This window comes from Sparus aurata, chromosome 20, assembly GCF_900880675.1.
Source record: "Sparus aurata chromosome 20, fSpaAur1.1, whole genome shotgun sequence".
NCBI classification, from domain to species: domain Eukaryota; kingdom Metazoa; phylum Chordata; class Actinopteri; order Spariformes; family Sparidae; genus Sparus; species Sparus aurata.
In genome coordinates this window covers 22,204,059-22,229,859 of record NC_044206.1, presented here as the reverse complement: position 1 = coordinate 22,229,859, position 25,801 = coordinate 22,204,059, and the positions used below count along the sequence as shown (strand labels likewise).

At 41.4% G+C, this 25,801-nt stretch overlaps 3 protein-coding genes and 1 long non-coding RNA gene across 14 annotated transcripts; 2 read left to right on the top strand and 2 right to left on the bottom strand.

Moving 5' to 3' along the window:
- The first annotated feature begins 476 nt into the window (after positions 1-476).
- cdk5rap3 (CDK5 regulatory subunit associated protein 3) lies at positions 477-6,689 on the top strand. 2 transcript variants are annotated; one of them, XM_030399632.1, is made up of 14 exons: positions 477-639; positions 935-980; positions 1,149-1,280; positions 1,900-2,000; positions 2,170-2,218; positions 2,498-2,676; positions 2,810-2,946; positions 3,162-3,306; positions 3,673-3,774; positions 4,248-4,323; positions 4,404-4,492; positions 5,642-5,847; positions 6,127-6,298; positions 6,550-6,689. In XM_030399632.1, the coding sequence occupies exons 1-14, from the start codon at positions 634-636 to the stop codon at positions 6,613-6,615; spliced, it is 1,506 nt and encodes a 501-aa protein (XP_030255492.1). In that variant the 5' UTR covers positions 477-633; the 3' UTR covers positions 6,616-6,689. The 2 variants fall into 2 exon arrangements, with proteins under 2 accessions (XP_030255492.1, XP_030255493.1); XM_030399633.1 differs by lacking the exon at positions 6,550-6,689 and having other exon boundaries at positions 5,642-5,871; positions 6,127-6,268.
- Positions 5,967-7,560, bottom strand: LOC115570867 (uncharacterized). Its single transcript, XR_003981827.1, has 2 exons — positions 7,427-7,560; positions 5,967-6,400 (listed from the first exon to the last, which is right to left on the bottom strand). It is a non-coding gene; the product is annotated as an uncharacterized LOC115570867 (long non-coding RNA).
- A 3-nt stretch (positions 7,561-7,563) lies between these two features.
- On the top strand, positions 7,564-16,630 carry nfe2l1b (nfe2 like bZIP transcription factor 1b). Of its 5 annotated transcripts, none has more exons than XM_030399628.1 (6): positions 7,564-7,701; positions 8,763-9,570; positions 10,456-10,680; positions 12,448-12,537; positions 12,644-12,799; positions 13,117-16,624. In XM_030399628.1, exons 2-6 carry the CDS (start codon positions 9,013-9,015, stop codon positions 14,494-14,496), a joined length of 2,409 nt encoding a protein of 802 aa, XP_030255488.1. In that variant the 5' UTR covers positions 7,564-7,701; positions 8,763-9,012; the 3' UTR covers positions 14,497-16,624. The 5 variants fall into 5 exon arrangements, with proteins under 5 accessions (XP_030255488.1, XP_030255491.1, XP_030255487.1 ...); XM_030399631.1 differs by having other exon boundaries at positions 7,568-7,705; positions 12,707-12,799; XM_030399627.1 differs by having other exon boundaries at positions 7,568-7,705.
- An 897-nt stretch (positions 16,631-17,527) lies between these two features.
- On the bottom strand, positions 17,528-25,500 carry cbx1b (chromobox homolog 1b (HP1 beta homolog Drosophila)). Of its 6 annotated transcripts, none has more exons than XM_030399637.1 (7): positions 25,221-25,500; positions 24,704-24,771; positions 22,096-22,177; positions 21,623-21,779; positions 21,304-21,457; positions 18,413-18,507; positions 17,528-18,265 (listed from the first exon to the last, which is right to left on the bottom strand). In XM_030399637.1, the coding sequence occupies exons 3-7, from the start codon at positions 22,148-22,150 to the stop codon at positions 18,124-18,126; spliced, it is 603 nt and encodes a 200-aa protein (XP_030255497.1). In that variant the 5' UTR covers positions 22,151-22,177; positions 24,704-24,771; positions 25,221-25,500; the 3' UTR covers positions 17,528-18,123. The 6 variants fall into 6 exon arrangements, with proteins under 6 accessions (XP_030255497.1, XP_030255495.1, XP_030255496.1 ...); XM_030399635.1 differs by having other exon boundaries at positions 21,623-21,782; positions 25,221-25,497; XM_030399636.1 differs by lacking the exon at positions 24,704-24,771 and having other exon boundaries at positions 25,221-25,498.
- Between the last annotated feature and the right edge of the window lie 301 nt (positions 25,501-25,801).

Sequence of the window (25,801 nt, the reverse complement as noted above, 5' to 3'; positions counted from 1 at the left end):
CTCGGCCTATGCAATAAACACAATAATATAGAGATGTTCACAATACAAAAAAACACTTCGGAAAATTCCACAGTTTCAAGGTATTATTATTAGTAGTAGTAGCAGTTGTAGTAGTACAAGTTCCAATTACCCTTAAAGGAATTAAACAGAGGGATTACATTTTGTTAATCAAACAATTCATTTTATATTTTTATATATTTTTTTAATCTCATTAATTGCAATTTTACGTCCTGACCGACATGAAACTTGATAGAAACTTGAAATATAAATGTTCCAAACAGGTAAATACATGTATTTTCATGACAGGCCTTAAAAACAACTCATTCTCATGTCAGAGCCTGCAGACAGCTGCAGGACAACACCGCCCTCTACCGACGTACTCTGACACTGCAGCAAATCCGGATCTAAACCACCCACCAATCAGCTACCGCGCTCAGCATAGTGACATATTATTGGTCAATCCTTCTCGCTCATGTAACATCGCCTCCTTCTATTGGCTCTCCTTCTCGTAACGTGTCATAAACAGTGAAAAGCGGATGGTGACTAGAATCCTGCATTACAACATTTTAAGTAAACATAAAATGAAGCCATAAAGTCTTGGAAGTGTTTTCGTTTTGAAGAAGTGACGAGAAAATGGAGGTAAGATGAAATTAAGTCACTCTGTCTCCGTTTTATTAGCGTGCTAGCTAACGACTTGCTAGCTAGCTGTCACACAGTCAAAGTCCAGTTAACTGAAAAATGTAAATTTCACAAAGATTATTAATGAAGTCCTTTGTCCTCTTTGTTGAGACTTTTTTATGTTTTCTTTGAAGTTGTTCAACGTTACAAGCTGCGAAAGAAATTCAGTATTTTCTCGCTGTTCAAGTAAGTGGCACAAAAGTGGAGGAAAACAGTGTCAATTGCTAATGTTTGGACGGTTTTCTCACTCCACCAGAATATTCAAAACCTTCCCATCGACATACAGACCAGCAAGCTTTTGGGTAAGTCAAAAGACACGAATAGAAATACAAGCTGTTAATTCCATATGTTACTGTGAACCAAATGTTTCTTGCCCAGCTGATCTGTAACCAGCTGTTGCCTGCAACAGATGAGTCAAATGATGCCAGATCCACAGATATTAATGTTGTTGAATCTCTCTGTGTCCACAGACTGGCTGCTGGATCGACGTCACTGTAATCTGAAATGGCAGAGTGCAGTAAAAATTATCAGGGAGAAGATCAACGCTGCCATCCAGGACATGCCAGAGAACGAGGAGATCAAGCAGCTTCTCGCCGGCTCCTGTAGGTCTCTTATAGCCCCAGATTAAACCATTAAACCAATGTTTTGAAGGTATTTCTAGAATCCTCAAAGAATCTCCTGAGCAGCTGGATATTTTTACTACATGGAAACATTATAGTACTTTCTACTTACAAGAACTCATTCATTTCATTTTTGTGTCACATATTACAAAGATATAATTGAAGTTAACCACTTAATGAACGCCCCCATTTTAAGGTTCTTTTTCCAAAATGACATACCGAAATTAAAAGCATGACAGCTCCCACATAGTTTGAGACTCAGGGATGTGGAAAGGTAACACCCTCAAGTTTTTTCTAGAAGTGTAAGTGTGATTCTATGACATACTGACACAGAGGTACAGAGGTTGCAACACAGGTTTTGGGTTTTGTCCAAAAACAAGGGTGTTCCTATATTGGAACGGTGTTCCTATATTAATGTAACTTTTCACCATGTTTGCATTTAATTTAGGTGTAATTCGTTGCCATATTAAAGCCCAGAATCAGCTGAGTTAATATGTGTATTGTTATGTAATGTTGCTTAATTTCTGTGTTGTCAGTTTGTTTGCTGATTGCTGTCCACAAAATTTGCAAACTTGTTTTGTTTCTTTGTTTTCATTGATAGACATTCACTACTTCCACTGCTTGAGGATAGTGGAGATACTGAAGGGAACTGAAGCTTCCTCAAAGAATATCTTTGGCAGATATTCATCTCAGAGGATGAAGGTGAGACAATTCAAACAAACTTTGTCTCACTTTGTCAGTTTCTAATTTCTATCACAAGAAAAGCGCTTTTCAGTGATTTCTGTGTGTTATGTTCCTCTACGGAAAAAAAACCTACGGTTATCTCTAAATAGACATTTGAATGATGTTTTTTTTTGTTTGTTTGTCACAGGATTGGCAAGAGATTGTGTCCCTTTACGAGGCAGATAATGTCTATTTGGGTGAGTGCACTTTAAAAAGAAAGGAAACCTATACATACCAACATATTTATTTATTTTTCATAGTATGACAAAACCTGTGCACACCAAGGGAATTTTTTATAAACTGATTTTCAGTTCCAACATTATTCTCCTAGAAACCGGAAAGTCTTAAAGCTGTCTTTTACTTAACTGTTAAACAGAGAACTTTATTGGATGAGGGGTATTAACATCCGGCTATAGAAATGAAAAACTTCCATGTATAGCATTCTTTAATAAAACAAAATCTCTCGTGGGTCTCAGCGGAGGTTGCCAGCCTGCTGAGTCGCAATGTGAGCTATGAAGGTCCAGCTTTGAGGAAGCAGCTGGCCAAAGCCCAGCAGCTGCAGCAGGAGCTGAGCCGACGGGAAGTGGAGTGCCAGAGCTCAGCCTCAGACCTGAGGGAACGCTACTACGCTGCCTGCAAACAGTACGGCATCACAGTGAGTGCAGGAACATACACGTCTGCAGGAGAAATTTAAAACACAAAATAAATTCCACAGTATGCCTTTTATTAAATGGCACGATGCTAGTTCAGACTCTCATCCTGTCGCTTGACTTTGTCTCCTCTGACAGGGAGAAAATGTGGCTCGTGAGCTTCAGGCTCTGGTCAAAGACTTACCTGCAGTTCTTGAGGAAGTCGGGAAGGATGCGGCGAAGTTAGAGGAGCACATTAAACTTTATACTGCTTTCACAAACTTTGTATGCGAGTGGTGAGTATATTCTCAAAATGCAGTCAGCTTATGTACTTTTATCTACTTTATCATATGTCACAAAGTCTGTCCATTATAATGTTTTTAGTATACATACACATAACTAACACGATACAGCAACCATGCAACCTTTCGTCTGCTCTTTCAGACACCAAAAACCACTGGATTTTTTCACTTTTTATCACATGTGCTCACATGTTGTTATCTTTTTTTAGGTCAGAACCAGTCCTGCCCCTGCTGACATTTGCCCAGAAGAAAGGAAACGCAACATTTTACGAGTGGAGAACGGGGAAAGTCCCCACAGTTGTTGAGAGGCCAGTTGTGGAAGAAGCTCCTCCTGATACAGCCACAGATGATACGGTTGGTTTTACTGTCTCTGTATTTTTAATAATTTAACATAATAGAAAGCTCCAGTCTACATATTGATGGAAATCACCCAGGTCAAGATATTTGGGTTTTTATTTGTTTTTTCATTCGTAAATTCTCCTTAAATTGACTTTATTTTTACTTTACGGCTCAAAGCTTTAATTCAAATGATCAAGGTTCCAAATCAAATTCACGAGTGATATAAATGATCTAATACAGCCCCAGGACTCATGTAACTGTTGTGAGATATTCAACAAATGCCAGAATAGGTCAGATAGATATGTTAATGTGTCAATTACTTACTGATTATTCTCACCACTGACTTTGTCTTTGTTTGTTGTCTTCTTGAACTTGCTTTAGATTGACTGGGGTGACTTTGGTACAGATACCCAGGATGCAACTTCAGGCATCACAGTAGAGGGTGGAATAGACTGGGGCATCAGTGTGGAGCCAAGCTCTGAGGTAAGACACCTGAACATTTTGATCTAATATACATAGCTTGTGTTCACTTACATTATTAAACTATTTATCTGTAGTACGGCTAGGCCATATGGCCTTGAAAATATATTGCAATATTTTTTGACAATACATACTCAAAAGCACTTTTAAAGGTTAAGACTGGACAACAGAATCAGATATCACAATATTTTTGACCAAATACCTCGATATTGACATTGTGACAGTATTGTAGGATGTCTATTGGTGCTTTGACAAAATGTAAAGACAGTGAGGTTTTTGATAAATAATCATCAGTAATGTGACTATAATGACTAAGTGGGAAAAGGCAAGTATAAGAACAAGTAGAACAGTCTGGTTAGTTCAGAAAATGATAACTTTAGAACCAGGAAAAGAGAAAAAGTCCATCTGAACATCACACAGAAACTGTCGAGGACCACTGCTCTAACACACCAACTTCTGTCTCTCTCCTTTGACAGGATGCTGGTGGTATCGACTGGGGTGACAGTGAAGCGGCTCCCATTGAAATTGAAATTGTGGATGCGGGCACAGACTGTAATTACGTTTCTTATTATAAATTGCCATTCACTTGAATTCTGACATGCTCAGCTGTTGAAATGTCTGTTTGCTTGTAGGTCCTGACGGTGTGGCGAGGGGTGAGGATGCCTTAAGTATACTGGAGAACTCACAGTCACGCAGCCAATTCATCGATGAGCTCACGGAGGTAAAGTCATTTACTGTCATACAACCCCTGTGAGACTTTGCTTCATCTTGACTTTTGTGTATGAGATAATGTCTTCACAATGGCTATCATAGTCATAAAACAAACAAAGAGATGGAGAATGTAAGCATGCCTGCAGCCAGGGATCATTTTAGTATTATGTTTCACCAAGACCCATTTATATTATTTTGTTAAATAATATTATAATGAAATCTACAGAAAACTTAGCTATGTGAAAGACATTCTTGTAGGGAATAGAAACACAGAGAATTATCACCAAAATCTGCAGCCCTCTGAGCTCTATGGAGCTTGATCTCATTTCAACTCAAACTTACAATGTTACTGTTTTGGTTCACTTTCATTGCCCTCATAGTCATTTTCAGCCACAACAGGCAGCTGTTTATAGCAAAAAGCTTTAAAAGGCCCCTTAAACCACCTGTTAGTGAATACTGGACTTGCATTCCTAATGTGGCCACAAACAGGACTCAAAATCAACTTTATATAATGATATGCCAGTATAGTTTTTTCAGCTTGTTTCCACTGCCCTCAAGTGGCGAAAACAGTTAATGCAGGCTCTGTAAACCTTTAGTGTTTAACAAATCAGTTTTTACATCTGCATAGTCAAAACCAGCTGCTGCAAATACAAGAAAGACTGTGGATGTATCACAAATATTAGTGAAATACGTTTACAGTATTTGTTTTAATCTGTTTTACTTTTTAAGTTGACAGTGGGGTTCTGTGATGTGATTGAAAAAGCATGCTGTGATTATTTAGACGGATATCGCAGTTCGGTATGAATCACAGTTAGCGGGGATGTTCATGTTTGCATCATAATTTACATTTGAAATCAAAATGCTGTGTCGTTTCTTGGGGTCTGCATCAAAGGAACATGTTTTCTTACATCCGGAGATCAAGATTTATAGTTCAGGACATCTCTGCAGCTCAACAGTTCTCTGCAGCTCAATTATAATTCTGTGTTGTCAAACAGTTTTTCATTTGGAAATTAATAAATATGGGATAGAAAGTTGGCTGAAGCAGGGCCACCAGTGTTTACTGTATAATTTCAATCATTGGACAGTGTTTGGATGATAGATTAGACCATCTGTCTGATTTATCCCAAACAAGTGACACTGGTTTCATGTGTTTGTACAGCTGGAAGTGTTCCTAACCCAGCGCGTGAGTGAGATGGGAGAGGAGGGAAACGTGGTCGCTATGAGCCAGTTCCAGCTGGCCCCTTCTGTCATCCAAAGCCAAACCCGCGAACATATTCGAGAGATGCTGTCAGGGGTACAGGACCTTCTGGGCCGGCTTACCTCTCTTAGGATGCAGCACCTGTTTATGATCCAGGCCTCGCCACGGTAATGTTGCCATGACTGATCCTGGTAGTATCAACTTCAGTCAGCAGAAATTGTCTTGATATTCCATACACAGAATCTAATGTAGCTGAAGCAACATCATCATTATTTCTTGTACGAAATGTGATAGATAGATAGATGGATAATTTATTCATCCCGAGGGAAATGTTGGACATCCAGTAGCTGATACATACACACACATACACACACAATATAATAGTAAAAGTAAAAAGAATGTGAAGAAGACAGTGCAGGAATATAATCCGTGCAAAATGTGTTCAGGTATGTGGAGCGTGTGTCGGAGGTGTTGAGACAGAAGATGAAGCAGGCGGAGATTCTGGTTCTGAAGGGTGCCACAATGGTAGAGAAAAGGCAGGAGGCCCTGGAGGAGCAGTCCAGGCTGGAGCCTCGTGTTGACCTGCTGGCAGGACGCACCCGGGAACTCCAGAAACTGGTATTGGATTACTGTTTAATTTATTTATGCTCACATGGTTGGCAGCTGTCCAGCTCACTGGAAAGAGAAGATTGTGTAGCATTCTTCGCCCCTCTTCGAGTACTGTAAACATAAGAAGCAGATAAGCTTCACATTTTAAATAATATTTTATTTAAATTATATCAATGTTGATATATGCGTACTTAGAAAAGAATATATATTGCACGGTATTGACAGTAATCCTGATGTTAAATTTGTTTTTGTTTTTGCAGATTGAAGTCGACATTTCAAAGAAATACCACAAAAGGCCTGTCAACATAATGGGGGTTAATATATAGTGAACTTAACATCACAGAAAATATTTGTTTTTATCATGATCTTCTTGGAGAAATAAAAGTGGTATTTAATTGTAGATCTCATGTGTTCTTTACATTTTCTGGATTTACATTTAGTAAGCAGCATTTGACATTTTAGAACTGTACGTGAAAGGTATGTATGTTTATTGGAGTTTTGACGAAACTTTGGTTTATCCATGTATGAATGCATCCATCCACTTTAAGCTTGGTAAAACTTGTGTTTAATGCATAGATCATTTTGTTTTATTTTATATAAAACAAAAAGTTGTTTTTTTTTTTACTTAAAGTGGCAACAGACAATTGTCTACACATTTACAAATAACAACACAGGAGTTTATTCAACCGTGTAGTCAATAGAAGGGGATCACCAGTTTACCTTACTTTATCTAAAATGCAGTAGAAGTACTTTATTTAAGGGTGGATATACATAAAGAGCATAAAGGGCATACTTATCCTGCTTAAATGAGTTTAAATAATTGCAGACACATTTCTTATTCAGGGTAACCTTAAGTTTAGTCATGAATAAAAAAAAAAAGATTTGGAAAACTTGCACTGTAGACAACTACAATATAAAACACAAATTAACAGTTACTTCTCACAGTTTACATTCTTTAGGCGGATTTGATTGAAAATAATCCTACATTTTTTTTCCTAGAATAACAAAAAACAGTAAATACACACCAAAAAAACCACACGTTTTCAAATATTGATGTTATTTTGAATTATTTTGGACTAAAATGTATTAAATAAGCTGTTTCTTGCCGTTTAATCGGAACAATCTGTGTAATATTACCAGTGGGGGAATTTTCAGTCGGCTGATGAAAGCTTGCCACTAGAATGTTCTACGCATGCTCTGTGTGAAAGCGTGTTTTGGTGTCAAGCGCTGCTGCTAGGCTAGCCGGGCCAGCTAGCAATTTTGCAAGTCATGGTGGGCCATTCAATGAGGAAAGGCTGGAGAATGCTATATCGCTCAGCACTGTGGAACTTTTAATGAAACGGGACGTGATTACTTCTATCGGGCGCTAGTGGACTTTCGGGCATGAAGACACAGTTGCAAAACCTTCATGCGTAAGTAAGTATTAAATCAAGACGTTTTCAATTAACTAATGCGTAAGCGGAGACATGGATTGCAGTGATTCATGTCAGACGCTAACGTGTGCAGACACATGGACGAATAAGTAGTAATTATGGGTGAATGACTGGATTCGGTAGTGTTTCTTTTTTAAGACAAGTTACTTTTCAAAGTAGTTGGGTGGTTAAGATAGTTAGCGGCGAACTAGCATCCAAGGCTAGCATAATATTATAGTCTTTGAGTTCCAATAGTAGTTTAGCATTTTGTTAAAACCCCTCCCACGCTTTATTCCTATTGGCCGGGGGTAGCTGGAGTCATATGTCGTAACCGCGCTCGAGGCTCGTGATAGGCTGAAGAGTTTGTCAATCATATTCTCACCACTTGTTGCTAGGGAGATTGTGTGATGCTAGCCACAGCGGAAGTAGGTAGTCTTAAAATACAAATAGAGGTACCTGTCACTTTTTCGTGTAAACAGAGATGCAAGTGAACGCGCTAATGAGGCGAAACGTCATATCAGTGCTACTTTATTATAGGTAATAAAAGGTGTTAAAAGGTGTAACAGCCTTAGTCGGGTCTCAAAACACAAGGTAGCTAACGGCTAACGTCATAAGGACGAAGATAGGCGCAGCTGTGCAAGAGGAGGGAGGGACCCTGCCTGCCACCTAACGTTGTCGTTGGTGCGTGTGCTAGCCAGCCCAGCGAGCCTTCTCGACTCTCTCATTCACCTTCAGCAACCCCCACAAGAAGTAGTTGTCCTGTCAAGGGTGGGGTGATGCTTAAAGCTCTGTGTTCATCATCTCTGGTCTGCTGAATATCCAAGAACGAAAGGGTTTTACGCGGTGCGAGCCGACATCACTTCTCTAGTCTTGGGAGGATGGAGTGGTTGCAGTGGGCTAGCAAGTCCTGATTTTTTTTTTTTTTTTCCATTAACATGTGCTTAATGCAAATGTAGGTAGGTAAGACTTGCATGTCTCAGGGCTGGAAGCAGTGTTATCATAATGTTGAGCTAATGTAGTTTGCAGCAGAGCTTTAAAATGTTATTTCTCACTTTTGTCAGGAATGGGAAGATGAGAAACCTATGAAGAACAAAGCTGTGAGCACAAACTGGACTCTCTCAGAGTGGACACCCCATCTTGGATCTTACATGCCTTTTAAACATTTAGAATCCTGTTGAAGACCCTTTCCCCCTCACTATCTTTAACCACTTTTTACGTTCATGTATACACGTACGGAAGTATTGATCCAAGGTAGTTGGCCCCGTTTTTGTTTTTATTTTTTACTTTCACCTTTTGTTCCTTTGTAAAGAAATGCTTTACCTGAAAAAGTACTTCACAGAGGGCCTGATTCAGTTCACCATCCTTCTGAGTCTCATTGGGGTGCGGGTGGACGTTGACACCTATCTAAGCAATCAGCTGCCACCACTGAGAGAGATCATCCTGGGCCCTAGCTCAGCCTACACCCAGACACAGTTTCACAACCTGCGCAACACGCTGGACGGCTATGGCATCCATCCAAAGAGTGTGGACCTCGACCATTTCTTCACCACTAGACGGCTGCTGAACCAGGTGCGCCAGCTGGATCGCCTCTCCGTGCCCAGTACCGAGCTCAACACCTGGCTAGTGCATCGTGACTCTGAGACTGTGGTGTCCACCAGCAGCCAGTCCAGCCCCAGCATCACCCTGGACAATGGGGCCGGCCTAGAGGACGTTAACAACCCTGACGCTACCCCGGCCATGAGGGGAGGAAGTGGAGCACCTGAATCCACGTACAACCTGAACGCAGCGGACAGCAGCCTGGGAGCTGTGGCCCCAGAGGGCAACCAGGAGCAGGGCAGCAGGGATGGCAATGACGACCTCACCAAAGAGGTACTGCAGCTCGTTTCTACCTTCACTCTGCTAACACCTGGGGAACATCTGTCAAGTGGAGGGGGAAAACACCTCCTTTTGACAGTTGCTTTATTGTCACCACATTCACTCTTGGACAAGCAGGATTTAACCATGTTTTATAAACCCAAACTGTTATCCAAGTAGCCATCATCACAAGCCACAGATATGAGCATAGATACATTATTAACAACTACATAACGTATATTTAGCTGTGAAAGGAGTTGGTATCAGTTTCATGAATATGCTGGGTAAAACACACCAAGTATTCTGTACTCCGTAATTAGTTTAGATGGGTTTACCAGTGGTACTCATTGTCCACAGCCCTGGCCTTTAATCAGATGTCAGATATTTTTAGTCAAACCAGTTGAGTCACATTCACTACAGCTGTGTGTCTGTTCTCATTTAATGTTGTTCAGGAGAGCCCAACCTTGAAAACAGTCTTCTTCTTTTTAATTTACTTTTATACATTTGAACAACATTCCTGTGTATGATTAGTGGTGATTTCACCATGAGACAACTTGCACATAATGGCCATATTGATGCATTGGACCAAGGGGTGACACAAAAGTCATTGTGGGCCTGTATTGAACCCGAGACTTCTTTCTAATCACATGAACGACCATGTCAAAGTGTTAATGTCATGGATGCATCATCTGACTGCACCTCTGTTACATGATCGCCCAAAATGAGCTTTTGTGTGATTAAATAAGTAAATAATTTAAATCGTTAATAGCCCAGATATGTTGGGTTTCATTTGCAACACTACTAGTTAGATTCCAATACACTGAAATCACAGTACCTTGTTATTAAAAAATTTCTTTCTGCACAGTACCATTTTTCAATGGTTACTATATGTTTCCCCAGGACATTGACTTGATTGACATCCTATGGCGACAGGACATCGACCTTGGTGCAGGAAGAGAAGTGTTCAACTACAGCAACCGTCAGAAGGAGAGCGAAGAGGAGAAGCCCAGCCCACATGAAAACAAGGACGGGAACGAGGAACAAGAGAGCTGGAGAAATGGAGTAAACTTACAAGGGGCAGCTCAGCCAGTGGACGGCGAGACGGGAGAGAGTATTCCAGAGCAGGTTGGTAGACTAAATGGATCCCTACACCCTAGTCTTCCATCTAGTGGGAGGTGGTACATTTAACTGTCTCACAGCACATAAAAGAAAATAGAGACTTGGGAGCTGAACACTGGTGATGAAAGATAATTCTGTCTGCTGAATATGAGTTTTTATTCATGTGGAGACATTTCCAGTCAGTCTATTCACCATTGTGGGCTGAATAATTGAGTTCATTTGTGAAATTGCCCAGTTTGAATTTAAGAGTTTCATCTAATTGTTGAGTCACACAAGTCAACGAGTTAAGTCTCAGAAAGTGGAAGGAGAGCTGTCCGTTGTGTTCACATTCATTGTATTGAAATGCTATTGAATGAAACGTATTTTAGCGCTCACCATTCACGAGAATTTGAATGTTGACCAGCGGCCCTTCAGAATCGTTAACCCAAAAAGTAATCTTGAAAGAACCTAAACTGATAAAGGAAAAGCAAAGCTATAAATGATGGTCCGATTTTCATATTGTATTTAAAAGAATGGTCTGTCTCGACGAGCCGAGCTTTAAGTAGGCCAAAACAAGAAAATGATGTACAGTCTGATGTACAGTTGGTTTGGGCTGGTGTGAAGCATTCAATCAAACGGCGTAAAAAACAGCACCAGCACTAAAGCTGCAACTGAATAATTTAGTACATAAAACATCAAAAAAATGGAAACAATTCTCATCACGATCTTGCAGAGCCCAAAGAGACGTCTTCTCTTTGCTTCTTTTGTCCAACCAACAGTCCAAAACCCAAAGACTCTTCAAAGAAAAGCAGCAAATATTATCAGTTATCAAAATAGTTGGGAACTAGTTTTCTTTTGATTGCAGCTCAGACGAGTACACTTCTCCTTCAGGGTGTCTCAGGTTGCTGTGGTTGGTGCTGTTGTTTAGTTTCCAGGTGGAGTCATGTGTGGGTTGTTTGTGGTGTGAAACCACAGGACTGTGTGACAGATGATTTAAGCTTGAATTCAAAGAACTACTAATAGAGATCGCTCTGCTGAAAGTATGAACACTTTAGAGAGCGATCTGCTGATCCGTATAAATAAAATACTTTCCTTATTCCATGCCCCCATTGTACTTGCGTGAATTATTGGTACCACTTACATTGGTCCTGCCACTTAACCGGAACCAGCTTCTTGCATGGCAACAGGATGTTGTTCCTATAGGCCAGTGACTTTATCAAGTGAATACAGCACTTTTTAAGCCTTGAAAGTGCCGCCGGTGCATCAGTTGTTATGGCACTTGAGCTATGTTAGTTCAATTGAGCACCTGAAGTATCACCCATAATCTTTGACCCAGTAACCTCCCCAGGAAAAACACTCCTGGATAGCCTGGTTATGCAAGGTCATATTGTGACCATGGCAACAATATGAACATATTCATCAAAGTGTAGGGATCTTTCCCGATCAGTCAGAATCTAAAAAAAGAGTTCAAACAGAGGTGCGCTGAGGTTTTTGTCCCACTCTGTATTTTAGCAGATCCTCAATAAAAAGTGAGTCAAACGCAGGCGAACACTCAGTTTACTGTCCTCCCACAATACTACACTATAAAAAACGTGTATTTTTTGGTCTCTTCATCATTATTTCTGGCTAAGAGCATGTCAGGACAGGACAGTCTGCAAAGGTGTCCAGTCACTTACCTGTCATTTAATATGACCTCGTGTTTGCATCTCTGTGGTTGTTTGTAAAACGTCAGTGTGAATACAGAATAACCCTAAAAGAACTCTTCTGATTTTATCTCTTTTTGTTGTTACCCAGCTCCCAGGTATCGGCACACAGACTTCACTGTCTCTACAAGAATGCTTGAGGCTGTTGGAGGCCACTTTCCCTTTTGGAGAAGAATCTGAGGTAACATAAAATGTCTTGTTTTGCACTGAGTCTTATAAAGCACGATGTATGCTACCGTGAAGTTGTTACAGTGTTTTCGCTTTGTGTGTACGACATTTTCAATTAGTTTCCAGCTCCCGTTGTAACCCCGGAAATAGTTTCCAATGAAGAATCTCCTTCTACATCTCAGGGCCTTCCTCTGGCACCACAGCTGCCCCCAGCAGAGCCACAGTTAGACCTGGAGCAGCAGTGGCAAGATATCATGGCCATCATGGAACTACAGGTATGTTCCCTTTTTAAAATGTATCACTTGTTACCCATGAGATATATTTGTTGGTCCTTTTTTGGAACTGATGGAGGTAGGTCCCAAAGAAAAAATTGGAAAAAAATCCATCTCTATCAATAAATGTACCATTTTAGGGCAAAAGCATAAATGGAAGCCTAGAAAATGTGCTTTTTTTAATGTGTCAAGTTGTGAAACAATGTCACCAATCTATGGAAAGATACAGTTTTGGTCTGATAATTATTTAGCACAAAATGTGCCTTTTTATAATATGAGAAATATGTTTATTTCCTCTAACTAAATCTTTCCATTCATAGGCAATGGAAGTGAACAACACTTCACTCAACTCCAGCTCCAGCAGTGTCAATGGCACAAGTGGGACACCTGAGTCAAACACTGCGGGAAACTTTGAACTCTCTACTGGCTCAACACCGGTAAACCAGGATGTCAGCCTTCACCAGGCCTCCCTCCCCAGCTGCAGCCAAGACTTCCCCCAGATGTTCAGTCCCCAGTTGGACTCTGTCAGCATCACTCCAAGAACCCCCGTGCCCAGACTCTCCTCCAGCAACTCCAGCAACATCAACTCCACGTTCGGAGTCACTAACCTGACTGGGATCTTTCTTCCACCACCCATTAATAGTTCTAGTAACAATGTAACATCCACACCCATCCTGCCCGATCCGTTCAGCACCCTGCTGGAGGAGTCCATGCTCGATGAGATCAGCTTGTTGGACCTCGCCATGGAGGAGGGCTTCAGCCAGGCCCAAGCTTCCCAGTTGGAGGACGAGCTTGAATCAGATTCTGGTCTTTCCTTGGACTCCAGCCACAGCCCGGCCTCTCCTAGCAGCTCTGAGACATCCTGCTCGTCTGCAGCGTCTTCCTCTTCTACATCTGCCACCTTCTCAGAGGAGGGGGCTGTGGGGTACAGCACTGACTCTGAGGTTGCCACTGTAGAGACGGAGGAGGGGGCTGTTGGGGGTTATCAGCCTGGGTATAGTAAGCTCTGCCGTATGAGCTATCAAGATCCCTCCCAGTTCCACGGCCTCCCTCAGCTGGATGGCATCAGCCACAATCATACTTACAACCTGCCACTTTCCTCTGCATTCACTGAGCACCCAGAGCTCGCCATTTCAACTAGCAAGAAGACTGTCCGCGACAAACAGCACTCAAAGCTTCAGCCTCACCAGGACTTGCTCGACAAGCACGCGAGTCGCGATGAACGCCGCGCCCGGGCCATGAAAATCCCCTTCTCCAACGAAAAGATCATCAACCTGCCTGTTGAAGAGTTTAACGAGCTTCTGGCCAAGCACCACTTGAGTGAAGCGCAGCTAGCCCTCATCCGCGACATCCGCAGGCGCGGCAAGAACAAGATGGCAGCCCAGAACTGCCGCAAACGCAAGCTAGACACCATCATAAACCTGGAGCAGGGCGTCCAAGACCTGAGGCGCGACAAGGCCCGTCTGCTGAAGGAGAAGATGGAGTGCATTCGTTCCCTCCGGCAGATGAAGCAGAAGATGCAAAGTCTGTACCAGGAGGTGTTCACTCAGCTACGGGACGAGGAGGGCCGGCCCTATCCTCCCAGCGAGTACTCGCTCCAGTACAGCGCTGATGGTAGCGTGCTGATCATGCCCCGTGGCGTGACAACTGCAGAGCAGAACCGTAAGCCCGAGAAAAAACAAAAAGACAAAAAGAAGTGAGGGGTGGCAAACTGCTGTTTATTCTATAACTTTGCTAAATCAGTAAGAAAGATTTCTGCAGATGCAAGAGAGATGTCCTTTTTTCCTTTAAGAAGATTCTGGTGAGTAGAAAAATGGCATTGTTGACTACTCTTCCTGCATTAGTTTCTCCCTTTTCATTCTGTTCCTACATTATTTTCCTGGAAAACAACTTTGAAGCAGAAGTAGCTCTTCGTTTGAGTACTGATTTTTCATTATTTAGACGGGGGGGAAACGATAAGCAAGGAGAGGAGGGATATAAAAGGACATAAATTGAGCTATTAGAAGAATTTTAGCTGCTCTCGATCCTTTTGCACCAAACCACCGAGGACGGTGAAGATTTGTAGGGTGAAACGAGGGACTGGTTTTGAGAAAAGGTGGGAGGAAAAGAACACTTTCAACGAGGATGGTTGGAGTACCTATGCACGGAAGGTTTCGAAGGACTATCAGATCACATCCCACCCTGGAGACTTTGAGTGATTTTCATAGTCACTAAGGCTTTTAAGTTGCAAATCTTCAGGCAAGGAACAGCATCTATGGTCGTGAGAGTTTAGATACCAAAGGTTAAAGGAAAGTCCATCATTTTAGAATGCTATTAACACCTATACTAACCAAAGGTTGTATGGTGCACATCACTTGATCCGAATACATCTTAAATGCTCAAACACTGCACTCTAATTCTGTAGGTTTGTATCGCAAATTCCAGTTTTCGAGTCAGTTTGTCGGTTGCATCTAAGTTTAGAAGGCTCTTGAGAGATTGGGTTTGATGTGTGGAGGGAGGATGTTGAGACAAGAAGGAGTCAGAGGCTGAGTGTTCCCCGGGCTGGCCACTGCTAAAAGAGGCCTGGAGGCGATGTCCTGCAAAAGGGGCAGATGGATGTTTTAGGGAGGAGGCGCACTGCATTGCTAAATGTATCAACTTCCTTATAAATTATACATAGCACTGTAATTTGTCTTTAAAAGGCTTGGCTATATGCATTTTGCCGTGTCTGTCGCTATTCCTTCGCTGCAGGTTTAAATACGGGAGCTGCGTTTAGGAAGGCTCTTATTAACTGTTCATAATCTGTAGTATAAGCAAGGTTATAGGTCTAGCCACATCAGCTTTATGTAAAAGTCTACACCTTTTTTTTGTTAAGTTAAAAACTTCACGCAGAGCCTGTAATCATAAGGGGAATTCGAGATACTGTGACGGGCCAGGACCTGCAGAGAGTTCTGTGTGATAACCACCAACTCCAGACGGTAACAGATCACTTATTGATTATTTCTTGTTTCTTTTTCCTCTCGGATGCCTTTGTTTTAACCAAAAACAGGCTCATTGTCACTGAGGTGTAGCGACATCCCTTTTAAGTAACTTATTTGCCAACTTTACCCAACTGAAAGCCACTGGAGGCAAATTTTTAACTGCTGTAAAGCCGAGGTATTGGCTTAAATATTATGTTTTTAAGTTTTTGTGTTGATAACAAAGTGAGCCAAGCTGTTTAACGAGATAAGAAAACGGTTATCTGAATGTGTGACATGGCGATGTGTGTTGTGGCCACTTTGATTTGAATGCCTTTATTTCACAATCTCATGACCTTCACTTTAAATGTTTTGAGAACTGAAGAAAAAATGTTCTCGAAGTAGAAGTGCTATTACTTGTCTATTTGAATGAGGTTTTTGTCAGTACATGTTACATCACCCTCTTTTGAAAAAAAAAAGGATAAAAATAGGTCTATTGTTGCAGCTGAGATAGCAGTTAGGCTAGAATATTTACAAGAGGCTGAACAGAAGTCGCAACATTAAGATGATGTCCAAAAAATAAGTTCTGAAAGGAGAAACGTCCTCATTAAATGTGATATTCAGGCATGAAACTCTGGTTAACATTCACCTCAGTGTAACCCACTGCGACACCAACTATTTAGTACGGCTACTACTTAGTGCACTTTTTTTGTCCGTCTCGTTCTGTAAATATTTTCATGTTTGTGTTCGTCACGATTTCTGTAGTTTGTCAAATGTCTCCATAACAGTCTCACCCTCTGCTTTAAGTTTGGATGTAGTTCCCTCTGTTTTGAGATATTTGCTGGCAATCAAGAATTGTTTTTATTGATTAATAAAGTGTTTTTATTTTCACCTGTGACTCTTGTGTTCTAGTTGTCATGAATGCAATGTTTATATGTGAGCTTGGTCCAAAAAGGAGGTTTTGTACATTAGTTAGATAACGTAAAACTTGTGATTTTAAGTTTTATGTCTGTCCGTGTTTCAGCCTTTCAGGCGATTCAAGGTTTTATTCACAAGATGATCCCAACAAAATCTGTTTTTTTAGAAAGACCTCCAGGGCCATTAATAACCACAAGTGAGAAATAGAGCTGCAACAAATCAAATCAATTGCTGGTCCATAATCTCTACACTCAGATGTGTACGGCATGTGACTGCAGAATTTATAGTCAAGGGGGAAGACACTGGTTCCCAAGTCTGGTTTCTGTTTGAAGTCTGTATAATCACATTTTAGCCGGCTCTGTTTGCACGCAGATCAACAGTTCAGAGAACAAAAGAGGTGTAACACTTGGGCTGAAATGCACTTTTGGAACCCATCAGGAATCGTCCAGTAACTCAACTTTGTATTAGCTTTGAAAAAATGTATCTACGTTGATATGCAGGTATTTGTGCTTTTTAAATTGCTAATCAGACTGTAAACGAGCCGTGCAGATGTTTGATTTTTATTATCTAGATATCTGCGGGCAACAACAGAAATCCAAAACATTGGCCGTTGCCCCACGAGGTTAAATTGTCATCAGACAATATCTGATGGGTTCAAGTATTGGCCAATAAACAAAAGAATTGCCGAACTACGAGACATAGAAATATGTGAACATTTTAGCAATCGGGTGAAAATTGGCTGAAAACTTTATCGGCAAAAAATCTGAGACCAAGTGAAGGAATAGATTCATAGATAAAAGAATCGGCTTAATCACTAAATATTTGTTAGCTGCAGCCCTAATCCCTGTAAATATAAAGTGACACCAGTATGAAACAGCACGGTAACAAAAAGTGGTTTATTCTCCAAAACCGACAAGCAAGACATGTTAATGAAAAACACTACAAAGATTACCAATGAGCAAATGAATCACTGAAAAAGCTTCATTACCAAACACCAAACAAGTCCTACTGAAACAGCTAAAATGAAGGAACAGTTTTGCCCTTTAAAGCACCAACGAATCCAGTAAAAAAAAAAAAAAGATGGCACACGAATGAAAGGAAAACATCACCTCACTGATACGATGCCATAGCAAGATGACCGAGCACTGGACCAAATGTTGTGAATGCGATACTGAGACAGCCGAGCGGCTTTCTTAAAACTGGGGTGGAAAATTAACACTGCGTTGTACAATTCAGTTGGGTTCAGCTGGTTTTTGTCGAGCAAACCTGAAGCATATTTACAGTTACATTACTTCCAGATTAAAGTCGAGTTCATGAGTGAATCTACACCAAAAGACGAATGAGTTCATGGTGTCTTGCTTGCCTCCGCCCCTCCCCTCCCGATCCCACAAAACCCCCTGTCGAAAGTACAATGGTCTTCAAAACTACTCTTTCTCTCCCCCTGCCCCCTTTTTTTTTTTTTTTTGCCCTGTGTTAGTTTTTGTCGTCTTTTTTCTCGTCCTCGGTGGGATACGAGTGCCAAGTGAGTCTCTCTTCGTAGAAAGAGATGACCACCTGCGGACACTTCACGTTGGCCTCCTTTGCCGGCACCAGGTCAGCTTCATCTGAGTTTTTCCTGCAAAAACAGAAAAAACGACACAAAAACTAATTCAACATTTGGCTCGAGCGGAACACATTTGAATTCCCTCACAACACAGGCAGTTACACGGCCACTGATATTCCAGTTTTCAACAGCTGCCCAGCGTTTACGATGCATACAAACCATTTCATGAGGAACATGAGTTCTCCTGTGGAATCTGTGGCACCGATAATCCGTTCTGGAGCCAGGCCTCGAGCGAAGCCCCTCAGCTTCTCTGTCTGAGGATCAAACGGCAAAATGCAACGTCAGTCAAGCTCAAAACAACATCTCTGCATAAATGCTAACCATTTACAATATGTCCAGGTTCATATTTGAGGGACAAAAACACGAGGATTTGGGGAAACTGCCGTAAACAGAAAGTGTTTGTTTGAAGATGTCACGTTTTTGAGGTTAAACTGCAGGTAAACAACCCCGCCTGTTTGCATATGTTGCAGCTGAAACCAAATGTTCACCCTCCTAACGTTTACCCTGAAGTTTTATTTTCTGCCAATCAACTAATCCATTCATTTCATTATCTTCTCAGTTCTACATACTGTATCTGTATGACTTTTTAAGGTTAATATTGTTGTCTTGTGTTGACAATTTAAAGGAGTCATCACCTGGTTTTTTAGATATCCAGTCCCTCTTGGATCGCTTTGGATCAATTCTTAAAACTTATTAGAAGAAAATTTTTTTTAAAAAAATCAAACATAGAGCTTGTTCTGACCCTTTTTCATACCGCGACTTTCTCACGCGAGATTATGCGCGAGGTTTTGACCGGTCCGGATGTGCATTGTATTAATATGTAATGAGGCGCGCGTTGATTGGCCGCAGGAAGGACAGAGCCGGAATGGGGGGCTAGTCTGCATGCACACAGACTCCCAAACATAAACAGCCCCCTGTCATGGCGCGCACACTAAATGACGAACCTTACGGAATTCAGGCATTTATGTACGAGCCGGAGTCGGAAACCGAACGGGACAGTGAAGAGGCAGAGACGGTGGAAGAGACACGTTTACAGCAGGACGTCTCTGAATGGTAAATTCTTTTTTTTTCCGTCTTACTTTTCACACTCGTGTTTTACATGTAAGACCTGAGTTTTAATGCTGGCGGTGACGATGTATGGCGTGAAAATGACAGAAATAAGCAGATTCGGCGTGCTCACTCTGGCTGAGGACGGCTGTGAGCCGATGCATATGCAAGTAGCCTCCTGTGGTAACGTCACCACAGGAGCAGAGTCAAAATCTCGTGCTTTAGGAACGCGCACTACTGTGCGCTATTCCTGTTCGGAAAAAGAGCCAAAGCGAAAAAAATAAGCCACTTTTAAACTCCAGCTTTTCAGGCAAGTTTCAACAGAGGTCCAACACCAATATGCATGATTTAACGAGAGAAATTGCGATTTCCGGGTGATGACTCCTTTTAAAGCATCTGTATTGAAATGAATTGTGGGTAGTCTACGTCAGAGGTTGGAATTTCCTTGTTGAAATGTCCCAACTTCTGACTTCCGAGCGTTTTGGTTGCATGGCTCCAAAATATCGATGTCCGTCACAAAATTGAACACACAATGGCCGACTAAACAGTGCAGCCTCCTCGCATATATCAACTAAATAGGGAAGAGGAAATTAAACATGGAGGTAAAAGACGACATTATAGTCTTTTTGGGGCACTTTCAGACCTGGAAACCAATCTAAATATTAAATTCACTGGCCTAATACAAACACATCCTACCCCCTCCCCATGGCTGCTGCCATCAGTGGATGTGCTCTGAGTTAACAAGTAGGAATTACCACCACCCAGTCCATTACAAGTCTGGTAAAGTCTGCACCTCAGGCAGACTCTCCACAAGTCTGCAGAAAGTCCACATGAGCCCCCTTGTGGACTTGATGAAGTGTGGAGTTGGACAGCCTGAAGCAGTCACAGTGATTCGGCCTGAGAGGTGCCTGTTTGAAGGCTGTGTGACCACACAGAGGGCATCCTGCACGTGGAGGAGGGGAGCCTGTCGTTGGTTAGCTGATGAAGTATTTTTAATCTGATTAAAAATATTGCTTTGTCTTTAGATACAGACCACTGACGAGCTGTGTCCCCGTGCAAGTGTTAACATACATGCATGTTGTTGGTCAGCTGGCTGTTGGCTGTAATCTTTGTGGTTTGTTCAGAATACTGCTGCAACCCAGTCGATCCTGCAGAGTCGGTAACCCCAACTTTCAATCTAAATGCGTCCCGGTGCATGGACGGGCGCAGCAAACGGATGTTTGCATGACAAGACTGTGAACTTCACAAGCAGCTACAGCTGATAAAACAGATGAGCTCAGGAGGAGGAGGAGGCACGCACCGCATGCCTGCAAGGACTTAAATCAACTGAACGGACATTAAAATGGGAACGACAACGATGCTGTTTGAGCGCGTTCAACAACACAAACTACATAAAGTAAGAAGTGATGACAAGGTAAAAAGCTAACTGTTCACTGTGTGTGCTGCCATACTGCTGTGATGTCAAGTATGTTTATGTCAGTCAAGCAGGACTTGGTCGATTTTGTCTGAGATCACGTTTTGACTTGTATGATGGTCGCACTTTTCCGTGTCGGTGGTCCTTTTTTTTCAGAGTTTCCAAGTAAAGTGGAACGCTGCATTAGTCCGTCTATGTCTGAACTACCACCCTTATTCTAAAAAAGTAAGGACGCCTTGTAAAAACATTCCCACAAGTAGAATCTGGTCATTTTCTAATTCTCTTTGACATATACTCAAGTGAAAACAGTAAAATGACAGTATATTTAATGTTCTACCTCATCAATATCTGCTTATTCTAACTTGATGGCAGCAACATGTTTCAAACAGGTTTGGACGGGAGCAACAAGAGACCACTACAGCTAACAGAGATTACCATATGGGCTCAGGAACACTGAGCTTGTCTGCATTCTGTTTTTGTTTTCATTCACAATTTACACAGGTAAAGAACGCTGATGCTGTTCTCTGCAACTCCAAAATGGGTGGACGACAAACGGACTCTTACTAAAACCGAAAAATTTGGGACTTGCATCATCTTTTTTCTTCTTTGTTTTACTCTCGTCGCCTTCCGCGTCTCCGGCCGCCTTCCTCTTCCCGTCGTGCGCCAACTTCTGGGACTGCAGGAATTCCGCAATCAAATCCGGACAGTCCAGGTTGTCTTCTGGCTCCCACGTGTTATCTTCCCTGCAACACAAGTTCAGAAAAGTAACAGTATTTATATCGGTCAAGTGGTAAACACACGGTTTTCCCAGTCAGGATTCATAATAAGTAAAGAAAAGAAAAAGTAGATGAGGTGGCGTTTTTAAAAGAACATTAATTGATAAGTTTAACTCCACCCGAAACACTCACTCAGAGAATCCCTTCCACTTGAGAAGATACTCTACTCTCCCCTTCACCACCCGCCGATTCAGGACCTTTTCTACCACGTATTCCTCCTCCTCCTCCTCTTCCTCCGGCACGTCATCTGGCTTCTTCTCCTTCTTCTCAGGCGAAGCCATCTTTGGCTCTGCTGGATTACAAAACAGGAGAAATGGGGAGTTACTGATCCCGAAAGGGCCCCCACCCTTTCACAGGTGACTTGAAACTGAAAACTGGCGTTAACACTCACGCTGACATTTGTGAGAGACACACTTCTTACTTTGTCTTTTACCACAACATGTCAAAATCGTTCTGCCGAGTGCAGTTTCAGGCGTTACAAACATTTACAGTGCCACTTCAACGACATCACTTTATCCATTCCTCGACTCTTGGACACACACCTCACCGCACAAGGACAAGAGATAACAGAGAAATGTATGTTAGGAAATAATGATATGTTAAACCTTCTGTAACAGTGGGAGCATCGTTAGGGGGTTCTGTAGTCAGGCTCATACTCATCAGGTAGACCTGGGGACCAGCGGGTTCCTGGTCAACGTCAAGATTGTTGCGTGATGGATGAGAGCCGGAATCAATGTTGGCAGAGAGGAGAAAACAGCATTGGAGAATGGGATTTATTGAGAAGATACATGGGCAACAATGTGAGGCAATGTAGATCAGCAGAGATGTGTTTCATGTTTGACAACCCAGGATGTGTTTGTTGACTTTGTGCTAATAATGGATAGGGATGGGAGGATAGAAGGTTTTATCATGGATCGGGATAAAAAAAAAAACTGAATACCCTCGAACAAGTGACTTGAAAAAGCTGTGTAGCTCAGTACAAACAGTACAATATTGATTTCCCTGATTTATTTTGGGTCGAAGAAGCCTGTCACAGCGGCTGAAGGCTCGGTTTGCACATCATATCCCCACAAAAACAAGTTAAACAACATGTGTGTAAATGTCAAAACTAAAAAAAAAGAATGCAGGGAGATCAAGTTACCACAGTTTATTTATCCTTTATTTGAACAGGAAGCACTCATGATTTATGATTACTTAAGATTATTTCATTGTTTGTTTCCTTCACTGAAAAACAGACATGTGTTATTTGATTCTTTAAAAAAGTCAGGTTGAAATGTTCCTGCTATGTTTCAGTCCAATTTAAATCATTTTAAAGTCTTAAGAATATTTTGATGATTATCTGATAATATCGTGTTGACATGAGTTTTCCATATTGTCACATGCCTAACTATAACGCCTCCTTCTGCGGGCCTTAAACTTCGACACATAAATTATTTCCTTAGCTCGATCCGCCTCCTGTTTCTCTGCCCCCCCGTGTGATTTCAGGTCCTTTTCAACTTTCGCCTGTCATCAAAAAATGAACGGCATCGTCGCGGCCTCAGCCTCTGGGCGCACTCCACTGAACACAACTGTTTATGGAGTCACTTCCAACTTCATAGAGAATAAAGAAATCAACTTGATCATTTATTGACTCAACTTTGATTCCGCATTCCGTATAAGAATAAACTCTTTTGGCGCGAAGATTACTTTCACTGAACTGGACACAGATAAATCCTCCCGCCTGCACTATGCCGTTAAAAGACATTATGCAGCACCTAAAGCTAGAAGATCTCTGATTCAGTTTACGAGGCTCTGTTGACATATTCCACTAGACTTGGCAGCCCTTTACTCATTATGTAAATGCTAGGCAGTAAATATCGTCCTGAATTTCAGCCAATACAACTCGTTCAAGTAAGATGTCAGTAATTACAACGTAAAGCAGCCCTGTACCTCTGTTAAAATGTATTCTGTATATCGTTCCTGTGTCTGTGCATGTAAACCCCTTACTATCTTTGTGATATTTTGTATCATTTACTTTCAGTCTGTGCTGTTCTATAACCGAAATGCCAATAAACAGACGTTAAAAAATAGATGTCTTCCATATATGATGCAATAAAAATGTCTTTATTAACTAAATGTTAAGTGCTTCCAATAAGTTTTGATGCCATTTCAAGAGGGATTGAAAAGTAAAAGCAATCATATTTACTAGGATGATCATGACATGAAATGTTCATATCCTCCCATGCCTAATAAACTGATTTATTTTACAAACACCGGCTAATCTGGATTGCCTGGAGTTACCCACGTATCTTATGACATGTGTAAACTCAATTAGCGGTGGGGAGTGTTAGAAGTGTATATGTAGTTTTGGAGAGGAACTTGAAACTTGGAATTTTAATTTAAGGCTAATACAGTTAAAATACAAAATCTGACATATTTATTTTTCCATAACTGAATACAAAAAGGAAAATCCGGTCCCCAGAATGAATATATAGATATAAATATATATACATTTGATCATACATATTAGATTGTTTTGTTGGAAAGTTGCAATTGATTCATAACACTTGTTGCTTTTATAAACATTATTTGGGATGGAGTGGCAACTGATGCATTTAACCTTTACAATTACTTATATAAGGTTTTTATGAACCATTCATTTATTAAAGACAGTTGTTATAAAGTGTTACCCGTGTAAATAAATGGTTTTATTTGCAGACGTAATACATTTAAGGCAAAACTGGACATGTTTGTTACATATCTTCTTCCTCTTCAATTTTCATAGATGTTATTTCCTAAATGATGATGTCAGAATGCAGAGAAATGCACAGATTTATACCGAAGTCATTCAAACGTTTTCGATGGATGGATGGATGGATGGATGGATGGACAGGGGTGGCGGGGCAGGACCTCAGTAACGTTATGTCTAAAATCCTGTCTACGGCCCTGGTATGAAATTGTGTTTTACTTAAAAGGTCAGTTTGTTTATTTCTTTTATTCAGTCATGAAAACAGTTTGTTTATTCAGTTTGTTTATGCATTTAAAAAAAAAATCTGTCAATGAAGATCTTTCTCTTCCAATTAAAATTCCTTCTCCAAAACTACATATTGCTCCTTTAATTGGCCCTGATCCAATGTATAACACACCACTTGACACAAGCAGATACATCCATCTCTGTCACTTGACTGATCAATAACACAGATGTTTCGGGCCGGAGCGTGTTTGCAGACGTGCCTGTAGACGCCAGCTTCAACAACAGTGCACAGGTCTGCAGCTGGTTTGCAGCTTCGCAGAAAACGTTGCTGGGGGAACAAACAACAAAGCCGATGATGAAACGAGACATGCGGCTTTAAATCAGCACCGCTGCCGGGCACAAATCACATCTGAGTGTTCAGCTCGGAGGTTGTGTGTTGCTAACGTTAGCGAGCAGAAAGAAGAAAACACAGCACGACAAAGCCCAGAAGGTACCCCTGGTCTGCAGCTAGCTGCCGTCTCCTCCATATTGCTTTCGCGCTGGACACTAATGTAAAACACTGAGGGATGCCTGTCGGTTATACCGAGCGCTAACAGTCCGACATGATGTGAAACGTGTCTGCTAGCTGGACGTTAACGTCAGCTGCGGCGCTGCTTTTCACCCCCATTGAAAAATCTGCACATTAACGGCTAGCTAACGTTCGACACTCGTGCACAATCAGACGTTACAGAAACAACACGCTCGGAGGGGAGGAGAGAAGAGGAAAATCAAACTCACCGATGACTTATAATTTGTTTTAAACTTCCACCCGAACCGAAATAAAACGACACACAAGCCTTCGCCCCGCAATGTGACAGTAAAAAAACGTCGCTGTTCGTCTCGATTTGTTGTGAAAATTCAGAGCCGCTAGTTTGACTACAGTCAGTGAAATGTGTCGTTTCCGCCCCTTCGTCTGGTATGAGAGAAGGGAAAAAAAAGTCCAGTGGTCTGTTGGAGTGTGAAGATCGAGCAGCTTCACGGATCTGGACCACACGTGGACCCGCTCACCGCTGGATCAGGAGCCGGCCGGGCTGCGAGCATGTGATGTGTAGATCTGTGATTACGGAGCGTAAGCAAACCATGGACTGGATCACTGGAGCGGACTCGTGACTATAGTATACACAGAGCACCTTTATTGTGATATTACTTACTTTATGTACACAGAAATATAGTAGATACACAGTGTGCTCTCATTTTTTATTATTATTTATTTTATATAAACATAAATACAGTAGATAAACAGTGCACTTTTATTTTTTATTATTATTTATTTTATATAAACATAAATACAGTAGATAAACAGTGTGCTTTTATTTTTT